Source organism: Trichoplusia ni, chromosome 10, assembly GCF_003590095.1.
Source record: "Trichoplusia ni isolate ovarian cell line Hi5 chromosome 10, tn1, whole genome shotgun sequence".
NCBI classification, from domain to species: domain Eukaryota; kingdom Metazoa; phylum Arthropoda; class Insecta; order Lepidoptera; family Noctuidae; genus Trichoplusia; species Trichoplusia ni.
The window spans coordinates 13,616,102-13,632,952 of NC_039487.1; the positions used below are offsets into that span (position 1 = coordinate 13,616,102).

General features: G+C 34.7%; 1 protein-coding gene across 1 annotated transcript; it reads right to left on the minus strand.

Moving 5' to 3' along the window:
• Window positions 1-297: 297 nt before the first annotated feature.
• Window positions 298-16,811, minus strand: LOC113497933 (ubiquitin-conjugating enzyme E2 H). Its single transcript, XM_026877749.1, has 5 exons — window positions 16,607-16,811; window positions 6,480-6,556; window positions 5,234-5,401; window positions 4,286-4,414; window positions 298-2,471 (listed from the first exon to the last, which is right to left on the minus strand). The coding sequence occupies exons 1-5, from the start codon at window positions 16,657-16,659 to the stop codon at window positions 2,287-2,289; spliced, it is 612 nt and encodes a 203-aa protein (XP_026733550.1). The 5' UTR covers window positions 16,660-16,811; the 3' UTR covers window positions 298-2,286.
• Window positions 16,812-16,851: the final 40 nt, after the last annotated feature.

Sequence of the window (16,851 nt, forward strand, 5' to 3'; positions counted from 1 at the left end):
CGGTTAGACTGGAAGACGACCACAACATAGTTGGGGAGAGGCTAGGATGATAGTATAGACTTTCTGTTCTAGAAGCTAGATGGCGCTTTGCTAGGCGTAGAACGCTGTCTTAGTTCTACAACTATAACAGTTGTTTTGGATGCCCGGTGAAGTCTCAATTTAAATTGGTCGGTGTTAATCCAAATATAAAAACGAGTTATATTCAAAGAAACACACTTGAATCAATTATACGAAGCAATCTAATTCGGCCGGTCAGTCCTACATCCAAAAATGCGATTACGGTTCAAAACAACTAACTTTTGATCAGATTTTTATCTTTTATTATGACAAGCTATGTTGGAGACATACTTAACCCAACAATCTTAAAAAGAGTGACATCTTATCTGACCACCACAAGTCAAATTAATATGTACACAATATACCACAATCAATATTGGTTGTTCATTTTCAAGACGTGTAAGTATTCCAAAATATCAGTTGTTTCGTCCGTAACCACGCCACCCCATCCATTTCCAAGCCTACCCATCTACGTTTAACATCGAATTCGTGAACACTTTTTTTCCTCTAACGTATTGCCGCTAACCTTAAGCATAAAGACACATTAAGACAAGCCAAACACGCCCCTAAGTAACCTCCCGACGAACGACTAAAAAAGTTATCTCCATTAAATTACGATCTCATGCATAATATATTTTTTATTTATATTAACATATATTTAAATTTTAAAGCGTTTTCCGTTCGCCGCCATTCGGAAATATCTGAGCATCTTTTTTTTATTTTCTAAATTGGCAATGTTCGTGGTCCTTTTGATAGATATTTTCTTAATGTTGGCAGCGAACCTCTGTCTTCTGTTGGTACTGGCTTGTTGCCTGTGGTCTAACGTGGTTCAATGCGATTACGATTAGTCTTTGAACGAGATTAAAATAAGCCGATACATTTTATACACGCGATACATTAAGAGTTGCGCTTTGGATTAATTTTAAGTTAACACTATAATTATTTACAAGTCTTACTGACGCCAAGTGGGTATCGGTCCCGAAACGTTTTGTTATATTAATTTTACTTAGTAGAAATACTTTTAAAATAGGATTATTCTGTATTCATCATCCCGTGAGTGAAAAGAGATACAACAATACCAGTCTTTATTCTGTCTAATACTCGTTAAAGCATTTTTAACGAATCATAATTTTGTCTAAGCTAAGCAATAGTTAATATGCAGTATTGTGATGAATATAAGTTTCTTGTCTTATAGAGGAAGTACTTCTACCTCAGGAGCTATTCGTTTTGATAGCTCTGATCCATGGCGGTATGTTAAACCAATCACAGCTCTGGATTTGATAGTCATCAGCTTTTCTCAGGATGAATACTAAATAACACTAATGTATCAGTATTTCTACTATGTAAATAGTAAAATGCGGTAAATTATAGTTGAGCTGGTATCATTTATAGTGGCTGTATTATTTCCAATCAACATAGAAAAACAATAACGACCTCAAAATATGAAAAGAAATAATTCTTGCTATTCAATTGATTTGAGACATCAAATAAAGACAGCAGAAAACATTGAAGATAATACTTTATAGTAAGATAAAGATACACTACTAGAAATGGATTGCTTGGATGTGATTCCAGTAAGTATTGTATGACTGGCAGATTCAAAGAAGAGGAGTCTCTTACCAGACGTCTTTAGTGCCTCAGCAACTACCATCTAAGAAACTCATTAAGTAAAATATCGGTAGGTCTTTGGGCACTAAATAAGTAATAATATCAGGGAATTGCGTTCTCTCAATAGTACACGCTTAATTTCTTTTAGAAGATCACAGTTGCATAATTAATAAAAACTACTTTTCTATATTCTACCGCATTTATACAATGAAATTCAGATTCTTTCAAAAAACCACACAACATCCCAAAATTGTGGCAACATTCACTGTCATACTTTCTGACATCTTTCAGTTTGTCACCAGATTTCAACTGATGACTTTGACAACCAGATTCGGATCTGCAACATCCGGTTAACAACAATGATAGCTGCAACCAGATTTCAGTTAATTTACCAAAAACTGCATCAGTTTTTCCTCTGTCACTAGAGACTGGCAACATTGGTAACATTTGTTAACTGCAACCAGATCATCTAGCAATAACATTCGTCACGAGTTAAAAACCTGGCAACACCGAACAGAGTAACCTAGCAACACCGACACCAACATTAGACCACAGAACAGCACATTAAACACACAAGGCAGTGATGAGTGAGCAAGTATTACTTATGCGTGGTAACTTATGTTATAACTCCATGTCTTGTGCTTCGTCGTCGCTGAACTCGCTCATGGAGCTCTCGGTGTCGCTGTTGTTGTTCGCGTTGCCGTTGGACGGCTTGGAGCCCGACGACGCGGGCGTCGCGCCCCCCATGCCCGTGATCGCGTCCTTTTCTAATAACGCCTCTTCGGTCGCGAATCTTCGGACGTAATCTGTAATTTGAAAGAAACAAAAATGATATAGAAGTCAGGGATATAGGTCTGTACGGCTACTACCGCATTTAAGAATCGTCTTAAAAAGCGTCCCTCTTCCCGAAATAATTATCTTTAAGAAGTGGCGTGGCTCTCTGTAGAATTTAAATATCAATTTTACGATCTGAAGTGTGAAGTGAAGTTATTTATCGGAAAGGACTGTCTTTCCATAGTCTGCATTCTAGCATAACATTGTCTAAAGCCTCGATGGTATTTATATTTATAGGGTGGATCTTAACTTGCATATTAAATTAGTTACCCTGGCAGTTAATCTTTAGGCATGTCTTCAATAATCATTCTAATGCAAAAATTAGCTCATACCTCAAATAAATGACTGATGATGATGACTGATATTCAAATAAACTAGACTGAAATAAAGTAAAGTAAATAGATGAAATATCATCTAACATCCTAAACAAAAGCAAATATTTGCATATCAATCTAGTTTAGTAATCTAACATTAACTATTTTCACAATATCTTATTTATATCCATACCACATACTCCAGATAAAATCATCGACTTGGAAGATGACAAGCATGATTTTGAGATCCAAAACTGGAATGATGAGTCCAGTATGACACGACTATTTTGATCAAGACATACGCTTGTACGCTAGAAATGCAAGCCGTAAAATAATTTGGAAGTTCGCCATATGACTGCATCGTCAATGGACCGATTATTTTATGTACCTATTCACATTAGTACACCAGTCATATGTCTCTATATATTTATCTTTTATGTACATCCAAAGGTTGTCTGGAAGAAATTCGCTTTTAGAGATATGCTATTGTATCGTTAAGCTGAATGTACCGAATTTCACTGACGTAATGCTATGGTTTACAATCAGTGTGAATGTTTGTTTGTTACGCTATCACGCGAAAAATACTTAACCGATCATTATGAAACTTTGCGGATATTGTTTTGGTGACATTAGAAGTAAAACCGCTCTAATATATTTTAATATTTCATTTTTTTTAAATAACGGGATTATACATTACAGCGACATCTCCCGCGGGCGGAGCCGCGCTACCGCTATTAAAAGAATATTCTACTCTAGCGTTTGTGAGTTTGTGACGTTGTATCTCAGGACATACTGAACTGATTTTGAAAATTCTTTTAACAATAGAAAGCCACGTAATTTATGAGTGTCATGGGATATATAAAATCCTGAAATAGCTCAAAACGAAGAGGCTATGGTACAAATATTTAACGTTTTATGAAACAGCTGATTGATTGAAGTATGGTTTTATTAAAACCGTTTTCCTCGACTATTTGATTACTAGGGAAACTACGCAATTATGATTAGTAGTAGATTGTCCTTATTGTATTTCCCCGTGTTGCTAGGGCAAAATGGATGGGGGGAACATAATCATTGTGTTGCCGAGGCTTCTCAACAAGCAGACTTAGAAAGTGCATTCGTGGATCACACAGATACTTGTCCTGGGTGAGGATCGTACCCGCAACAAGTCGTGAGGGTATAGCTTGGTGACCTCGACCACTTGACTACAAAGTCAAGGGAAAATAACTGTTGATGTGCCGTACGATGATATGCGTGGCAGTTCTCATATCCGTTACGAAAATTTCTTTTAAGTAGACTAAAATCTATCAATCCGATTCCATTTCCCTTATGAACTTATTCGATATTTAGATTTTTTTTTTATATATAGATCGAAAACTTTCGTTTGTTAACTTCACTACGATTGTCAATTATTGCCTGTATTTGCATATCATTATTACGGCATCATCAACTATAGTTCAAATGACTCAGTTTACCTGAAACTTTCTTCTTGTACTCTTCAGGTTTGTGCAGGTAGAGGGCGGCAGCGTCTCCGTTCAGAGGGTCAATGGGGTTTGGGTACGTCAACAGCTGAGGCAGGAACGACTCGAATATATTCGAAAGGTCTGTGAACATAATGACAAATATCATTAGTTACACATATCAATTGAAATGATCAGGAGTGCTAGTGATGTAACGGTGTGGTAAGAATTTTTACGGAGAGACAGGCGAAAGTTCCATTCGCTGCATAGCAATGAATTTATATTTGATAAACAATAAAAAATAAACACTTTAAATAACTTTGTAGCTCGTTTAAAACGAAATTGCACTTAAGCTTGTTCAGTAAAAAATGTTTTAGAAAAAATACTTGGTAATGACACATCTGGTACAGACTCGCAGTTTCCTAAAAAGGTAGTTTTGGTAGTGCACTGCAAACGAAACCGTACATAGAAACTGTTATTATCCTTGCATCTGTTTTATGTTAATTATTATAACCAACAGCACCGCAGCAATGTGGTTTAAATACCGTGGTTGTGCGTCTCTTGATATGCTACACGTATTTGAAGTTAAACATTACCATTTACCTATTGTTGTAACATCTTTGTGTAAACCCAGAATTCGAATAGGAATTTGAATCTAGTGTATTTTCTAATTGGATTTCAAAACTTTATTTCGGCCCTAGTTTTTCGGAATCCGGTCATATTGAAAAGGTTAAATATCCTCATAAACTTTAAAATATGTTCCTCTATATATGTAGTCTTGTGAAAATATTAAACAGACTTTTCATCATTAAATCTTCCAATTTTATTTCAACTTGAAATTTAAATTACTTCATTACAAAACAGAGGGGGCTGATATGCAGCTTCAATTGGGCAAATACTTTTAAATCCTACTTTTCCTTAGTTCTTGACCCATCCCATAACCATAAGATCCTCTCCACTCACCATAAAGTGCAGTCCAGGCTTGATTGATAACGTCGAGACAGACGGTGCCGGAGACCTCGTCGATGTTCGGGTGGTAGACCTTGTTCATGAAGCCGATTGAGGGGGACTTGAAGGGGTAGTGGTCGGGGAGGTGCACGCGGACGCGCCATACTCCGCCCTCGTACGGCGCTGGAAGATACGGATAAGAGAGGTGGATAAAATGAAACTTGAAGGGGATTTTATATTAATTCATATTTACGAGAACAAAAAAAATCATACATAATATATTGTAGTGAGGCGAGTACATCATTATTTATCTAATAAGGGTTTGCTCACGCGTATTTTTCGGGATAGCCCTACTAGTTGATAGTTCAACCCCAACTCGCAAACCCACTGCCGTGTGAAGTCAGGATTAGAAACTCGGTTGGGTATAAAAACTAGTCGTGCTATCCTGATGAATACGTGTGATTATTTCTTTATAATTTTTTTTTAAACATTCTGGCCGAATTAAAGTTTCCTTTTTAATAACTCGGGTAATAAAAATCTAACTTTAGTTTTCTTTAATAAAAAAACATAATTCTAGCTAATCTTATCTTTACCTAGTCTACCTTAAAAAGCAAACTAAGTAAAACAGCAAGTCTATATCTAAATCAAAAATTTGGACCGAACAGGGCTCGACCCAGTTTTGTCATTTTTTACATGGGGCCCTAAGGTCAGCTATTAAGAATTTCTTAGGAGAATAACCTAGTATAGATACTTTTTCCGACCTGGGATTCGAACTCAGGACCCGTTCTGCAGATGCTTGCAATCTGGACCATTGTTGCCAAGGCAGCAGTTATTGTTGATTTGATTCAGATAACAAATATGCCTGCAATAATTGCTTGGAAATCATTAATGAATCGCAAGCATTCCTAATTCATAATAACAATTAAATTAAATTAATATTTTAAAACTGATTTCTATGGATTTTAAACATAAATTATTAATTTATTATTTCGAAATTACTTATTTCTTCCAACAAACACTTTCGTATTATAAGATCATTATATAAAACTAATTAATTTTAAACAATTTACTATCACTAATTGATGTAAGAAAGTTGAGACGCTGATCTAAAGTTTAGTCAGACCATTTTTTAGGAAAGTATTATTAGACTACAAAACAAGACCATTAAGATTTCTTAATGAGTTCGCTCGGAGTAATTAAGGACATGACGTCATAAATATCATATTTTCAATTAGTAAAATATAATTATAACATTACTTACTGCCGGGAGGTCCGAAGAATTTCACGCAGAACTCGTTGAGACCTCCTAATATTGTGACTTCGTGTTTACTTTCAATACTGTTGTAATAGGGTTAAAGAAATCAATTTTTTCGTAAAAATTTTGAAAGCTGAAAAGGACATATGTACATCGGCCAACTAATGCGTTTTAAAAGGAGCGGACAAATTGATTCAATTTTGTCCGAAATGTAAGAAAGGCTAGGTTTCTGAAAAGCTAGTCTATAAATAGAATAGAGCAGCGTTCGTCTAATATACCTGTCCCACATATCTCCACGTTTTTACGGAAGGTTTAAGCATTGACCACCACGGTAGCTCACTGCGGCTTGACGATTTCAGATGGTGTATACCTAATAAGACCCTACTGACAAACGTGTCAGTAGGGTCTTTTAATTAAGAAAAGACAAATGATCATCGGCCTAGCCTTTTCGGCTTCCAGTCTAAGTCGGACTCAGCTGAGTACCAGTGTTTTACAAGGAGCGACTGCCTATCTGACCCCCTCAACCCAGTTACCACTTAAGAAAAGACAAATATCTGAGAAAAAGTCACATTGGTCAAACCAGCACAACTTGTATATACATCCTTACATAAATCTTCTAGGCCATCACACATTATTAGTTTATCCAAAACCTAAAATATATTTTAGCTTAAAAATAAAATACCTCAATAAGTATAAAAATAGCCTATTCAAAGCCCTTCAGAGGTGAGTAATTTGACATAAACAACCTTGAGAATCAATTTATTTTGTGTCCTTGTCCCTGTCCTTGTGTAGGGATTATTGCTCTGTACTAATAGGCCCCAAGCATCTACAACAAAATTTACTGACTGTCTGCTACCTACGTATTAGTGAGCATACCAACTAATATAAGATTTTCACAAAAAAAAAAACGACTTTTCATCATAAATGAAGCTTTTACCAAAATCAAACTTGAAATAAGGAACGGACATCAGAGACAAAGGCAATAAAAAAAACTTAAAATATACATTTAAATTACCTGTTACGTTGTTTGTACGCGATTAACTCCTAAACAACTTAACCAAATTATACGCTATATGCAATTTGAAATATAACAATCCCCACTAATATTATAAATGCGAAAGTAACTCTGTCTGTCTGTCTGTTACGCTTTCAAGTCTAAACCACTAAACAGATTTTAATGAAATTTGGTACAGAGATAAAGTTGACCTTGAGAAAGAACATAGGATAGTTTGTATCCAGGACTTTTGAAGAGTTCGCTTTGAAACGCGATATAACCGACCTCGACGCGGGCGAAGCCACGGGCGAAAAGCTAGTTAGATATAAATGTTTAATGTCTAACATTCGCGTAAAACCTAAGAAACCACTAGTTAGATATAAGTTGTCCTAACTTAAAAGTTAGGTAACTATCTACAAAAACCTAAATAAACTAACAAATACCACGAAACTAATGTTAGTATGGGTATCTAATTTACAGTAGTGTACGTTTTTCATTAATGAAATGCATTAGCAGACACGCAAGACAAGGGCCAACCCTTAACTTTATGAAAAAGTCAAATATTATTTGAACTGTAGTTGCTCATGAAATATGAAACACAGGGGTCACTTTAGTAAAATTCGCTTTGAAATTTAGAAAACATTGTGTTATTAATTTGGTATTTCACTAAATCCCGCCCGTGTCCGGATGAATTTAGTAAAAAGTAAGAAAAGTCGTTTTAAAAGCATCAAGCAATTTTACGATGCGGTTGCTGCGTTTTATGCAAGTCACCCTAAACACTCTAAACAGTGTAATATCCTAGCGACAATCTTATCAATCATTGCAGGTCTTGCAATGACAAGCGACTTTCAAATCATCAGACATCGGAAAATCAGATACAAAAGTTCCACAACCTGTATCCCCAAGCTAGAATTACTAAGCACATCAACAGCCAACATCATGACTGTGTTTCGAAGACATCCAACTTCATTTATATTCACACAAATATCTATTTACTTAAAAAGGAAGTTCTGATAAGGGAGATAAGATTACGACGTTGATGATAGATGTACTGACCTAGTATGCGAGTAACACGAAAATATTTACTTACAGCCCAAAAACTGAATTTTAAAAACCATTGTCTCATGAATCATGGTTCTATCCATTGTTAAAGTGATTTGAGTCATGTATGTTGATGGGCAACGTGAATTATGAAACCAGGTGTCCAACGAGAGATGAACGGACGAAGTGGTCGTCCGCAAAAAGGAGTTGTGTAAATTAGGGAACAGGAAGCTTGTAGCTAGTAATGGGTCGTGCGTGAATAATAAATAAATACAGCAGACCTCTTTAAGTTAAATTATTGAAGTTTTCTCTTTATGTTTTGGAAGCAGGACAGCGTGCTAGCTAGCTTACGGTGTAGAGAGGCGACTCTTATTCAACAACCGCAAAAAAAACCATTTTTATTTATGGGTATCCATATATAAAACCATACTCAGTTAAAAACTTAAGGATACCAACTTAATTAATCTTCCTGAAGTCAGGCATCGGTGGATATGATGAAACATCCCAAAACCGTACAAATTTGTCTCGAGTTCCTCAATCAACGTCTCTTGCGGACATCTGACATAGTTCGTCAATATTTTCCCAACATCGACTATTCCTCACTCCTCGAATATTACTTTAAGACGTGGTTGAAGACAGTGATCACCCGTAACCAGAAGCGATATGAATAAGGAAAAAGGAAAAGGAAGCTTTTAGCTTGTAACGGGGCGTAAATAATAAATAAAGCATGCCTACGGGCCTGAACCCCAGGAAATAGAATATAACCAAAAGCAGATTATGACAATACAATCCCTATAGAATCATCCACTGCAATTCAAACTTTATATACCAGTAAATAAGGCAACTTTTCGCAAATCTAAACAATTATCGCTATCGCTATTATAATGAGGTACGCAATAGTGGAAGTTTACGCGACTGATGAGATTATTTTTATAAACTAAACATGAATTATCTTAAAACGAAGAGTCAAATATGTTTGTGTACTATTAAAAAATAAATAAGATTTGTAATACTATACTGGAGTTGTGAAATGAAGAATACTCTATTCATGGGGAGCGCGCCGTACCGACCAACCGAAGTCAACGAGATACGTATAGTCCAACCCCGAATATTTTAGACTCCAAGCAACGGGGATATGAATTCATAGAGGTTTGAACGGAATTCAGTGTTGAAAATTGTTCATAAGTACAGTGGAGTTCGGTTCCTGACGAAAAACCGCGGAAACAAAATGCTCTATAAATAAAATTAGATGTCAAAAACAAAGCATATGGAGACTTTTTCTGATCTTTAGATGGAATGAAAGCAGAATTTCTTTCAAGGATCCTAGTTTTGATAAGATTATAAGGTCATCATGTTTGTCTGTCTTGCTCACGCTTTATCAGTAATTCTATTTTTAATATTATAATAAGGAGGATATCCTAATTTAACCCACTTAGTCACAAAGACAAAAGGGCTGTGACACCAGAAAATGTTTTCTTACGGCAAACACAATTCGAGCGGAAACAAAAAAAAAACTATTACCTATCTAATACACATGCGAAAGTAAATTTATCTGCTACGCTATTTCGCTTTTTCGAATTATACGGAAAAAAGCTAAATAAAAAAAATGGCATGAAATTTTAAGGGATTTTAAAAAGGTCATAGTTCAGTATTGCCGTGATAACTGATGCGGTAGGCCCGTAATTTGGCATTTTTTTAATATCAATTGTTGTTTATCGTGGGAATATTATTTATCACTAGAACGGGATATTCCAAACAATTTTATTTAGATATAAAACCTAGACGTACAATGAATAAATTAGAGTCAATTTAATTATTTTTTATTTACTTAAATTACTTAAATTTTGACAGATTTTCGTATCTCATTAGTTTACTTAAATTAGGTCACTGTCCATTTTAAAGTAATTAAAAGTTGGAGAGAATTATAAACTCATGTTGACTGTCGGAAATTTAGCTTCAAATCATATTTCGTATATGATTACTCGGTTCAATTTTACTACTAGAGAATACTGCAAATAAGCAGGAGCAGTAAATACTTCTTGAATACCTCCAGAAGTATAAAGTTTATCTTTGAGCACATTTTTTGCAATTAACACCCGAAGGACTTGATAGATCGAATGATAGGAACACAAAAACTTATTGACGTTTCTGAAAGTCATGGATCAGATCAATTCGATTCAGAAAAACGCCTATACCAATCACTTAATGACATGTAAAGTAGCTCTGAAGCTCCAGAATCAATAATCTCACATTTTAAAATGCGCGCATACTATTAATGATTAAATTCAGACAACAATCGATGCTGTCTGGAGTCTGTCTGAAGTCTGAAAAGGGTCGGGGACCCCCAGGATACGACATCGAGGTTAACTACCTTGATTTGGAAAACTCTGGAAGCAATGCCCCTTATCGGGAATAATTCGCGCTGTGTTGCATTTTTGGTCACACAGCAAGGGGAACTTTTTAAAGTGGACTTTTGCAACTGGTTTGAGAAGTGGCAAAAAAAATAACATCTAAACTTATCGTTTATAGAAATATTTTTTATGATGCATGGTTAGGACACAGAAAAAGTATACTTTAGAGGAAATACTGCATTTAATCAGTCCACTTGTCTAAGAGTGCGTTAATTTTAGGGCCTTTTGTTGGAGACAGAGTTTCATATGCGCAAGTGGATTGATAGCAGGTTAAGCTACGCCTAATACGGTAAGTCCGTGGCTGGGTGACCAATGTGACCATCTACGTCATTACGTCAAAACAAATACTTTACTTTCACAAAATTATTAAATGTTCTTTTTTAAATAGGTTTAGGACACGTACTCTTAATAAAATCCTCTTGATTCCACGGTAGTTACACAAAAGACTGGACTTCTGTCAAAGAAACTCAGGAAAAAATTGCATTTTAAATGTGGTGACCTGAATCAGTAACATTTCTCTAAGGCCTTTAGGTGGGAATATATTTTTGGTTTTGTATTTGCGCTATACAATAATGGATTTTACTACATTGAATTAAAGGCTACTGGAAAACGGTGCCTGTTTGACGCAGGGTCGAGGTTTCATGATCAAATAATATGAATTATTCATTTGACAATGGCATTCAGAGTTATTGTTGTTTTTGTTTTTAGTTAAATTCGACGGGATTCAATTGGTCTTGAAAACTGGCACTTATAAAATTCAATTTAATATAAATAAGTTTCTATTTGTCTCGCGGTTTCACTCGCCGATCTGCCCCTAGACTCGCAAGGGTCATATTATGAAAGGAGCCAAAATTTACGCAAAAAGTGAAAGTTGTATCAAATGCAATAGTTCCCCTAAAGTATCATTTTTTGGGCCTAAATCATTTTTTAATCTTCTCTACTACTAAAAAAACTATTAAAAACTCTTATACTATTCCAAAATAATATTTCATTGATAAAATCATTATCTAAGTTCATAAACCTTCGGCAGCTAAAATCATCGTACAGGGTCAACAGAGGTATATGACCTTAGGGTCAAACGATAACATGGGGGGTCGAGAGAGAAGAATAGATGACCTGTACTTGAGTTTAGGTCAGACGACTAGGGACCTTTAAGGCCCTTCACACAATACAAAACAGAAGGTTTATCAAATGCCGTCAAATTAAGGTAATAAGTTTCCAAAACGGGGGTCAATTTCCGAAGTTTTAGAGTTTCGTATAATTTTGAGATTAAATTTGTTGGGAATCGGAGGCTGGTGATGCCTCGTGGCGACGAAGGTTAAGGCTTTTACTTTGGGATTAGTAAACCGTTTGGGGTACGCAAACGTTGTGCAGGGCGCCCTGTAGCAAGGTGAGCGATAGTATTCGTAAGATAGCGGGAAGGGATTGAAGGAGAGGTGAATATCGAGCTCAGTGGCGTGCCACGACAGAGGTCTGTGTTCGGCGGTGGATTGAGAGGGGATGATGATGATAGAACTGTGAACTACTACCGTTTGCAGATCCTACTTTTACAACCTAAGTTTGAAAAGGGGCGAACAATGAAATGAATATTTAACAAAGCACTATATCGTTTTCTTTAAAATCGCGTTTTTAATTGTTTTGACTATTCAGTTTTATTAGTTTCTTACCAATTTTATGGATCAAAATTATATTATACTGTCTAGGTTAATTAACACTCGATTTCTCGAAACGTGAGCGATAGTAATAGAGCGTATGACTATTGCACAGAGTTGTGAAATGACACTAACATTGATAAAAAGTTATGATGAAAAATCATTTTTTACTTTGGAAATGTAATTGAACTAAATAAAATATAGGTAACTAAGGTTTAGTTGTAGGTACGTAAATCAAAATGGTAAGATCAGGCCATTAACCATTGAACTTTAATCGATCAAAAGGTTAAGCAGCACAACGCAAGGTCAGACAATGATGGGCCAAAAGGGTAAACGTTTAGTTACATTAAATTTAAATCTTATGGAGGCATATGTACAGGTATTGAACTAAATTAAAAAAGCTCGTACGCCTAGCTGTCTGTTTTACCAGTTGCTTGGCAAAATGTCTTAAATTTGTCGATTGGGCAAATCGCGACACAAAATTATGAAAACGTGATTATGAAAGAATGGGTCCTACTTGTTGCTCTGAATTAGAATATGCAGCATTTAACATCTATACATACCGGCCAGTCTTGCATTGGATTAGTGCTACATCCTATCTCCATAGATACAGAGCAGTTAATTTTGCGCTTCACCGCATTTTTTTCGTAATTGTTTATTTTTCTTGCTACTTGCAGTTGAAGAGTAGCTAGCTGTTAGGCTTTCACTACTACAAGTACTGGACTATACTAATGTAGGATGACTACTGGCTGATTTTTCTCTAAGGGATTTAATAAAGCTTTCCTTTAATAACATTTAGCAAGTCTAAGTCTTCGATTATTCCCAGTACTAATCGTAGTTATAAATCAGCATTGATTTAGCGTTTTCTCGCTCTGTTTAATTCAATGTGCATTCTGTATTCGAGTGAATCAATAGGACCCAGGTGCGACTGCTATTATGCCGTATTAATGGTCGTGTTATACGTCAGACTGAGTTAATTTGTTGCTATATTATAAAGGTCTGGAGATTTTGCATATTGTCAGTAATGTCAGCTGCGGTCTACGGTATCTCTGGTTAACCATACGTAGTTATGGTTAATCGCTAGAGCTAAATTGTTAAATGATTTTTATACAAAGAAAGGAATCAGGATGGTCAAATTCAAACATAATGTTAAAGATTTTCAAGCGTTTTGATCGTGATCGTACTGAGGGTAAATGCTTTTGTAGTTTTGCTTTTAATATTGTATAGGTATCATGTATTTTTTCCTCAAAACAAACTTTGTTATAACGCGATCGCAATCTTTAAGCATTTTAGATTCATTTAAAAAACATGCCTATAACAAAATATTTAAAACCCAAGCCTTATACCGTTTTTTGATAAAACAACCAGTGTCGCATTCAAAAAGGCCTTTGTAAGGGAACTGGGAGTACGAAAGCTCCAAAAAGTTTTTATGCGACGAAAAAAAAAAGCTTTAAGGCTAGACTTAAGCCTACCCTCAGCTGCGGTCTACGTTATAGCCCGCAATGCGATGACAATTCAATGTTTAGGACCGAGGTCGATGCGGTATTCTTATAACATAATATACATACGAAAAATAGAGAATAGGCTATACGTTCGGTTGGGTAATTGCTTATTTCGTCCATATCATATTGATATAAAGTTTAAGCGTCTTTGAGACTCGAGTAAAAGATTGGGGAAGTGACCAAAAAAGGGACAGTTTAAGCAAACAATAATGCAAAGAACAAGTTATAAAGACACGATTATAATTTAATGTTTTTCGTTCTAGAATATAAATCGACCGCCATGACAGAACACTTTTAAACGCTTCCTTTTATTGCAATACCAAAAACAATTTATGTAAATGAATTATGTCACGCAATAACTTTTCGCATTTACTATGGATTACGTTACATTTTCGATAAGTGCCGCACGTGTAGTAACTAGTAATGTGTTATATTATGCATGTGTTATTAACGGTAATATTATACGCGGTGAACAAACACGCGCTGTGGAACTTAGTCGAACATTTACATCTTTTTTAATAATTACTTTTTTTGTACCTGGCAAGGAATACGATTAATAAAAAATAAAAAGCAACATTTTCTGAAAGTTCACTGTGAAAAAAAAGTATAATAAGTATTAGGTTCATTTTAATTAGGTATATATTATGGAAATGATGGCAAAAAACTGCATTGTTATTTTGAATTTCATAACTGTTATCCCGGTGGTATTAAATAGTTAACCTGCCATTTTAATGATACTTTCATAAAGTAATTTGTAAAGAATAAACGCTAGGACCAATTTATAATTTCCGACCGCAGAACTTTTTAAAAATAAATCACGAAACATTGTTGCTAACGAAAACTTTATGTTTTTATCAGAACTCGAAGGAATATTTTTGAGATTTCTAATCTTTACTTGTATTCTAAATCTTTTAAAATTATAATGAACTAAATATTCTGTCTAAAATATGACGATCGATATACGCGTCAAACAAGATATTACGCTCGGTGATTGACCTTAAAATTAACGTACTAATAGGTGCCTAACATGGATAATTAATTTTGTCATAAAATAGACTTCAATTAATACATGAGTAAGACAAAAAATACTTCGCTGAAAATTATTTAAATCAGTCAACAAACATTTATTTTTATGTTTAGAAAGTTAAATATTGCCATGAGCAAAAAATAATAATAAAGAAGGTAAAGACAACTTGAAATGGGAAACCATGCATTTGTAACAAAAAAAAAGTATGAGTAATACTAGTCAGCTATTTACAAAGCTTGACAAGAAATTAATCTAAAAATATTGCTTTATAAAAAAATTAAAAATATATGTAAGTATGATCATATTGTATGTGAGTTTTAATAATTAAATAAAAGGTAATTTTGTTAAATCTTCTAAAAAATAAGGTTTTTGCATTACTTTGCTATCTTGGTGTAGTTCACCTGACTACATTCAGGAAATAGTAGCGGAATAAACAGCAAGTCTAATAGTAATACTGCCTTGATAAATTATCTTTATGATGGACAGTGACAATTTTAATTACAAAATAAGGAAAAGTTGTCTGAACAGTTGAACATAGACAATTTTAATAGTTACCTAATAGTTTAATTGAGCATTTAACTGCTCATAAACAGTCATTTTAGATAACAAAATAATAGTAATTGAGCTGAGGTTATTTAATAAACTACATGTAATTTAGATCAAAGCACATAAAACAGTAAGTAATGTTCAAATTTCACAAAATAATGATTAATATTGTTTAATTTAATGATTCTATAAACAAGTGCCTTTTGATTAAATAAATAAATAATACCCTTATAACAATTCTATTTACTCTGTACACAGATAAATGTGTCTCGGAGTGCACAATAATAACATAAAGCCCAGTGTTTATGGCATTCACATGCAGAAAACATCATGATATTATATGTATCCACTTTAAGAGCAATTGTAAATATTTTGATCTTGTTTAGGACTTGTCAAAGTTATATTTAGAATAAGGATGGACTTATAAATGAGTTAAATAAATTATTTAAATATTTAAACTTGCTTAGACAATGAACTAAACATACACAAAGGAACAGCAAACAACAGTATCTAAATGCATCAATTAATTACGCATAATACACACATAATCCAATGGTGAGGCAGTAAAACGTAGAGAAAAAAAATGCGCAATCAAAGCCGTGGCCTACATTATGAATTACGAAATAGTCAGTATACACGGAAGAACAGTGTTAACGTAACGCACCTACCTACTTTATCAAAGCGTTATATATAGATACGTTGGCCCACGGAGACGTGAAAAGAATGCACGCTCCTTACCCAGACAAATAGTCAAAGGTCTACATCAATAAAAACCTTCGAATAAAATGTTATTAATAACTTTTCACGGTTGTACAACAAAGAAATGTTAATAAAAACACACCCCATATTGATTTTATAAAGGGTCGTGACAATCAGCTGACGGCCCTACAGCTAGTTATTTACATGGTGGCCCTCGAACGCAATAGGTTCTTTGTAATGACGATAACAAAGAAAGGATACAGTTTGATGACATCGGTGTCCATGCGTCGTTTCCCAGCGCTCGGTGACGACATCTTCGTGATCTATTGCAAATAAACCACAATATCGAACACGAACACTAGAACAAACTCACACTAGACGCAGCGAAACCAAATTTTCGTCCACCAGCAGCAGTCAGAAAAATAACATTGTAGAAAAACAATGGACACAAACCATAGACTAAAATTTCGAAGATGATGTGTAATGAAATTGGTATTGCCAGTCTA

Coding starts and splice junctions, on each gene's coding strand:
- LOC113497933 (XM_026877749.1), bottom strand. CDS start 16,659: ATGTCGTCACCGAGCGCTGGGAAACGACGCATGGACACCGATGTCATC. Junction 6,557..16,606: donor GACACCGATGTCATCAAACT/GTATCCTTTCTT, acceptor CTATTACAACAG/TATTGAAAGTAAACACGAAG. Junction 2,472..4,285: donor GTACAAGAAGAAAGTTTCAG/GTAAACTGAGTC, acceptor TTCAAATTACAG/ATTACGTCCGAAGATTCGCG.